The sequence below is a fragment of the Quercus robur genome, chromosome 2 (genome assembly GCF_932294415.1).
Source record: "Quercus robur chromosome 2, dhQueRobu3.1, whole genome shotgun sequence".
Lineage (NCBI taxonomy): Eukaryota > Viridiplantae > Streptophyta > Magnoliopsida > Fagales > Fagaceae > Quercus > Quercus robur.
Window position 1 is genome coordinate 75859988 of NC_065535.1, and position 6899 is coordinate 75866886.

Genomic DNA, 6899 nt, shown 5'->3' on the forward strand with positions numbered 1-6899 from the left:
TGCTTCTTTGAATTTGTTTGTTATGTTGAAATGCTTTCTTTTGATTCCTTCTTCTTCTTTTTATTTTTTTATTTTATTTTATATAAAGAGCAATAACCTCGGTACACTGTTTTAAGTGCAATACATTATATAGGTTTTTTAATTAAATCCAAATACTTAATTGTATTGACTAATAAATATAGAAAATATAATTATTATTTCCAAGATAATCTATATATATATATAGTTATGTATTTGAATTCCATTAGAGGATTTAGCTAATATACTATACATAAGGTAATGTACTTAAGTTTCACCCTTATAGGAATGTTTTTATTTTTGTCAAAAACCTTGTAACTAAATTAGTTTTAATCTCTTAGGGTACGTTTGGTACACTGAATGAGAATTACAATAGGAATTGTAATCTTTATTACTAGTAATAAAATGTGTTGTAATGTAATAACTAAACCTATTCATTAGTTTGGTTGTGAGTTATAACATTAGAATGAAATTTAACATTTATTTTAGGAAATATCTTACTTATACAATTATATCTCCTTAAAAATTGTTATTTTTAAATTTAAAAGAGATATATGTTATTTTTTATGATTTTTTATTTTTATAATTGTTAGATGTATATGGAAAGTTTGCTTATTTGGAAATATATTAAGTTTTGAAATTATTGTACTTACTAAGGAATAACTAATACAACCTTTTAAAGAGGAATGATTATTCCTCATTTTGAAGAATAGCTATTCATAAGGAATGACTACTCCTTATAATAAAAACATAACCAAACTAAAGAATAACTAAATCATAGGAATAACTATTACATTACAGTGCTTATTATAGTCTACCAAACATGTCCTTAGTATTTTAAAGATATTCAGGGTTCAAATCCCCATATTTCCCATTATAACTATCGAATTATAAAAAAAAAAATTATGTTTTCTTTCATGCAATTTATCTCAATGCATGTTTTGATTATGGATCTAACTTGGTGATTTCTTTGAATAATATGGACTCAAGTCATAACACTAGTGCATACTAATTAATCTATTTAATTAGGAGAGGTTGGGTGCCTATAATACCATTATAATCTTGTACCAACAACTTACTCATCTCTGGTTCAACTATTCTTTTTTATAAAGGAGTTAAAATGGTTCTTGTACTTAAACCAAATTCAAATGATGATGCATTTTCCATCATATAACCCTAGAATTAATGGTTTACTCGGTTCATATCTAGGATGACTCCAAATAAGGCTGCTTCCAAGTGTTGTTAAGACGACATGTTTAAAATTTGAAGGTTATGATTTGGGACACTCACAATGTGTTTGCCATCGAGCCACTTGGTCTTTCCCCATTGAACCAAAACCATAGAATATATGTAATCAAATAGGCGTTGTGAACATTATGAATCACTTCACTCGTTTCCTATTAAGGTTACATTTTGTTGGAGTGAAAATATAGGGAGGATGGAAAATAATAAAGTAGAGAAAATATGGGAGATTTTGGGTGGGAGGGGTGTTTGGTTGGGGAGATTTTGGGAGAAAAAAAATGGTGGGATCCAACTGTTTTCTCTCTAGGCCCACCACTTTTTAGTCCCCCTAAAAAAATTGGAGAGAAAATGGGGATGAGAGGAGAGTGGATGGAAGTTACCCATCTACCGTACCACCACCCCTAAAAAAACTAACGTGATTTTTTTTTCAGCTTTTTTTTTCTCCTTCATTTTGAAGGTTTAGGTTGTTTTATTTGTTTATTCCAACAATACTTTATTTTCTTAATAAAATATTTATATATAAAAAATTATGTAATAAGGGTATTTAAGTAAATTTATACAACCTCTATTTTCTATCATTTCATTTTTCTACTCTCCAACCAAACACAAATGAGAAAAACTATTTTTTTTTTTTTTTTTTATCCTCCCACTTTTTCATCATCTCTCAATTTTCTATCCTTCCACTTTTCCATCTTCCAAACCAAATTGACCCTAAAAGTACTTTCAAAATATTCAACAAAGTTGAAAGCAAAGCAATAGCCCACCCCTAAAATGAGACCAAGGAACATGATAATGGAGTATTCAGAGATGAACTAGAGAACACTATTAACAAAAAAAAAAAAAAAAACTCCTACAACCAACCTTTTAAAATTTCAACAAAGTATCTAAAAAAAAAAAAAAAAAAAAAATTCAACAAAGTTGAAAGCAAAGCAATAGCCCACCCCTAATAAGAATAATAATAATGAGATTTATGAAGAGGGAAGATGCGGTTTAAATATCTGTTTTGCATGGAAAGAATGTAATAAAGAATGATAAAGATATTATTTTACAGAATCAATGAATATATTCGTTGGGTTAATTCATAACTTTGGATGATGATGCCTTGAGTTCTCAGTTTGGTGCTTAGGTACTGATGTTTTATATGCTTGAGATCATCTCATCCCTCTTGATGTAAGTATTTCCTTCTAGTTAGGGCTCATGGTTAGAAGAATTCTGAAAATAACATCTCAAGTATTTTCTTCTTCTTAGGCTCGTTGTTGGAAAAATTCGGAAAATAACACTTAAGTCTTTTTCTTCTGCCTATAAAAAAATAAAAAAAACATATTTTTCTTCTTCTTGGCCTCGTTATCGGAAGAATTCAGAAAATAACGTCTCTAAGTTTTTTCTTCTTCTCTTAGCCTCGTTGTTGGAAGAATTCTGAAAATATAACATCTCTATGTACTAACAAAAATTTTAGTCCAGATTCTCTCTTAAAATGTGAAATTTCTTTTCATGATTCATCCACAAAGAATCTTCTTTAACAGAATTCTATAACACACCATCCGCTCAAAAACTCTTTTAGAAATAACTTTTCACTGCAATAATATTAGGGCACTTCCAACAAAACTATGAAATTACCTAGTAACTCCAGAAGAACAAACAAAAGAGTAGCATTAGCTAATCTGTGGTTGCTTTCCGACGTCCCTACTCCTTTTGGAACCAACTATAAAAGAAATATTTCTTTTGGATTGATATAAAAGAAATATTGGACTTGAGAACAATCAATTAAACAGTAAAAATAAATGGCAGATTAATTAAAAGTATTAAACAATATGATTTATTAGTATTAAAGTATTAATTGAGCTACAAAGTTTTTGACATGTATTTTTTTAATACTACGTTATTTGACTAAATAACCATATTTTTCTGCAATTGCACTTTTACTTATGGGTTTCTAAAGTTTTTTAAACTTAAAATAATTAATCAAAAGATCAATTCAAACGCCTTATTTTTAGTCATTTTTGTGTAAAAATAAATAAATAAATAAAATTCTACATTTGGATAAATTTTATTGGTTTCAATATTTGGTATAAATTTTTGATAGAATAGTTTATTATTCTTCATAAATATTTGTGCATATATAATAAAATATAAGGATAATCGCATAATAAAATTTAAAATTTAAAGTTTTTGGTGCGTATATATGGTCATATAGCTAGTGTAGTTTTTGAACTATAAGAATTTGATATTTTATGAGTGTTAACTAAAATATCATAATTCACATGAGTTGTAGTTTATCTTGCAACAAACAATCCTTTTATATGCATCATAAGTGAGATTTTAAAATAAAAAAATGTATATATTCATGTGTAAAAAATCCTTAAATAGAAAAATGTTATATAATGAATATATTATGTTATTATTACAGAATTTTTTATATTAAAATATCATTAATCTGGGAGTTCAAATCCCCTTAACTTTCACTTACGTAGAAAAAAAAATCTGTATTCGAATTTGTTTTATAAAGTTAGATATATAAAGGCGCTTGGATGGGTGATCAATACTAATTTAGTACTACTGCCAAACTTTGCCTATTAAGGTAAATGGCTTATGATAATAATTAAGGTTCAAATTCCTCTTTCTTATCATTATAACTATCGGTAGTAGAAAAAAAAAATGCCCTAACAATGAAGGCAATCAATACTTCTTTTTTATTTTTCCTTAATAGTGTTCCATAAATAATGGAAGCTCAGGGCATTGCCCTGATGCTTTTGATTATATAATTTTGGTGGAGGCCGGCAAATCTGCGTAAGGCAGCCCCTCTTTTGTTTCAATAAAGTTTTCTATTTCATAAGAAAAAAAAAAAAAAAAAAAAAACTGGAAGCTCGGCCAAATTGGTGGGCTGATAAAAATTATTCTGGTCGGTATAAAAAACACAACTTGCTTTTGTTTGTATCTAAAATGTGCCACTTGTGAAGCGTGGGAATATTATAATTAGTACCTTTGGAAACTTGGGTACGTAAACTACTCTATCTTGGTTTGTAATAATAATAATAATAACAAAATTATTATAATAATAAAAAAGCCCTAAGCTAGCTGTCGAAATTTCTATATAATGTAGCTCAGCATTATTCTTTCATGAGCAAGCATCCTTCTCTAACAATTGTTACAATTCATAAAAGCTTTCAAAAAGAGCAATTATGATGATGGCGGAAATATGGTCTCTAGGTGGCTCATTGCAGATTGCTACCATAGTGTTTCTTTGGAAAATATTAGAAATATATTTCCCTGGACATCTTCGTAGCTCCATCATAAGTTACAGTATGAAATTGGCGAGTCTCGTGAGCCCCTATATCTATATTAGGTTCCCTGAATTCATAGGCGACAGTGAGGAGTACATGGGTGTCAAGCGTAGTGATGCCTATGCTGCCATTGAAACATACCTCAGTGGAAAGTCCTCCAGGGAAGCTAAATATCTTAAGGCAGTAGATGTCAAAGACAGCAGTCAACCTGTACAACTGAGCATGGACGAGAACGAAGGAGTTACTGATGAATTTGAAGGGGTAAAGCTTTCGTGGGCTGTCAATAAAGAATACACAAGAACCCAGCAGTCATTTTCATTCTACCCGCAGATGGACGAGAAGAGGTATTACCAGCTCACTTTCCATAAGTCGCACAGAGATTTTGTTAATGGGACTTACATCAATCATGTAATTCAAAAAGGGAAGGCAATATCGGTGAGCAATCGACAAAGGAAGCTGTACACTAACAATCCTAGCCAGAATTGGGAAAGGTACAAAGCACGGAAATGGAGCCATGTGACTTTTGAGCACCCAGCAACTTTTGACACTTTGGCCATGGAGTCAAAGAAAAAGTTGGAAATCGTCAATGACCTTGAAAAGTTCAGCAAGGGAAAACAGTACTATACAAAGATTGGCAAGGCCTGGAAGCGTGGCTATCTTCTTTATGGTCCTCCTGGAACTGGTAAGTCTAGCATGATTGCTGCCATGGCCAACCACTTGGAGTATGATATCTATGATCTTGAATTGACAACGGTTAAGGACAACACAGAGCTGAGGAGGCTTTTGATCGAAACCACTGGTAAGTCGATCATTGTGATAGAAGATATTGATTGCTCACTTGATCTTACGGGTCAACGAAAGAATGAAAAAAAGAAAGCGAAGGATGAAGAAGCCAAGGATCCTGTCAGTAAACTGACCAAAGGTGAAGAAGACAGCAATAGTAACGTCACTCTCTCTGGGTTGTTGAATTTTATAGATGGGCTTTGGTCTGCTATTGGGGGAGAGAGGATCATTGTTTTCACAACTAATTACGTGGAAAAGCTTGATGCGGCTCTCATTAGGAGGGGACGTATGGACAAGCACATAGAATTGTCTTATTGTGGCTTTGAAGCATTCAAGGTTCTTGCCAAAAATTACTTGGATGTTGACTCACACCCTTTGTTTGCGACTATTGGCCACTTGTTGGAGGGAACCAATATTACTCCTGCTGATGTTGCTGAGAATTTGATGCCTAAGTCTATGAATGAAGATGCTGAGACATGTTTGAAGAAATTGATTGAAGCTCTTGAGACGGCCAAGGACGAAGCAAAAATGAAGGCTGAGGAGGAGGCGCGGTTGAAGGCGGAGACAGAAGAGAAAGAGAAGCAAGAAGATTTGAAAGTTGATGGCTCTTTAGCTAAAGTGAAAGATAATTGCGTTGGAGTTGTGAAAGATAATGGTGTCATCGCTTGAAGAAATTAGGATACAAGGACTGAAGTGAAGAATAGGTTTTATGGTATGCTCTGTGCATAATGTATATGTATAATAAAATAAGTCTTAAGTGTGAATTTGACGTAGTAGTTCTATAGTTGTGTAATAGTATTGTGGTGGTCAGAAACGAGTCAGATACTATGTTGAATAGACGTTGTATATATGTATATATGTATCTAAATTTGTGTAATAGTTATATAGTTGTGAATTAGTCTTGTGGTAGTCAGAAACTAGTCAGATACTAGGTTGAATAGACGTTGTATATATGTATGATTCTAAGTTTGTTTGTATATATGTATTTTAGTTTGTTTAATAAGAACCACAGTGTTAACGTGTTCTTTATTTCTTCTTATCGCCACAATATATACTACTGTCATCCTCTAAATCTTTCCTTTTGTCATCTTAACAACTTGGTTAGATATTTTGGTCCTTATTTTTTGTAAAGTTGTAATTTACAATTATGTTTTTGTTGGCTTTAATTCCATGCCAAATTTGATTGTAATTTTATTCAATCTTATGTACCATGTATTTCATGTGGGGTTTTTATTTGTAAGAGTTGTGTGTGAAAGAAAGAGAATGTGAAGACTTAAGGCTAATTGAAGACTGAAGCTGTTTTCGCGGGTATCTCACGAGTAAGTTTCTCGCGAAGTGATGCATGTGCCTTGCACATGACTGGAATGCGAAGAGTCAGGACATGATGGAGACAGTTGGTTTTCGCGAGTATCTCACGGGTAAGGCCTTCATGCGAGACACCCACAAAATATTCTGTTTTGCTAGATTGTCATTTTTGATACACTCTATCATTACCCACACTATATATACCCCTATTACCCATATATGTTGAGGTGTGCTTCTGAGAGAAAACCTTAGTCACTATCTTTGAGAGTT

The 6899-nt window shown here is 31.9% G+C and overlaps 1 protein-coding gene across 1 annotated transcript; it reads left to right on the plus strand.

Moving 5' to 3' along the window:
- The first annotated feature begins 4390 nt into the window (after positions 1-4390).
- Positions 4391-6353, plus strand: LOC126715061 (AAA-ATPase ASD, mitochondrial-like). The gene has a single exon (XM_050415490.1). The coding sequence runs from the start codon at positions 4440-4442 to the stop codon at positions 5991-5993; it is 1554 nt and encodes a 517-aa protein (XP_050271447.1). The 5' UTR covers positions 4391-4439; the 3' UTR covers positions 5994-6353.
- Positions 6354-6899: the final 546 nt, after the last annotated feature.

Coding starts and splice junctions, on each gene's coding strand:
- LOC126715061 (XM_050415490.1), top strand. CDS start 4,440: ATGATGATGGCGGAAATATGGTCTCTAGGTGGCTCATTGCAGATTGCT.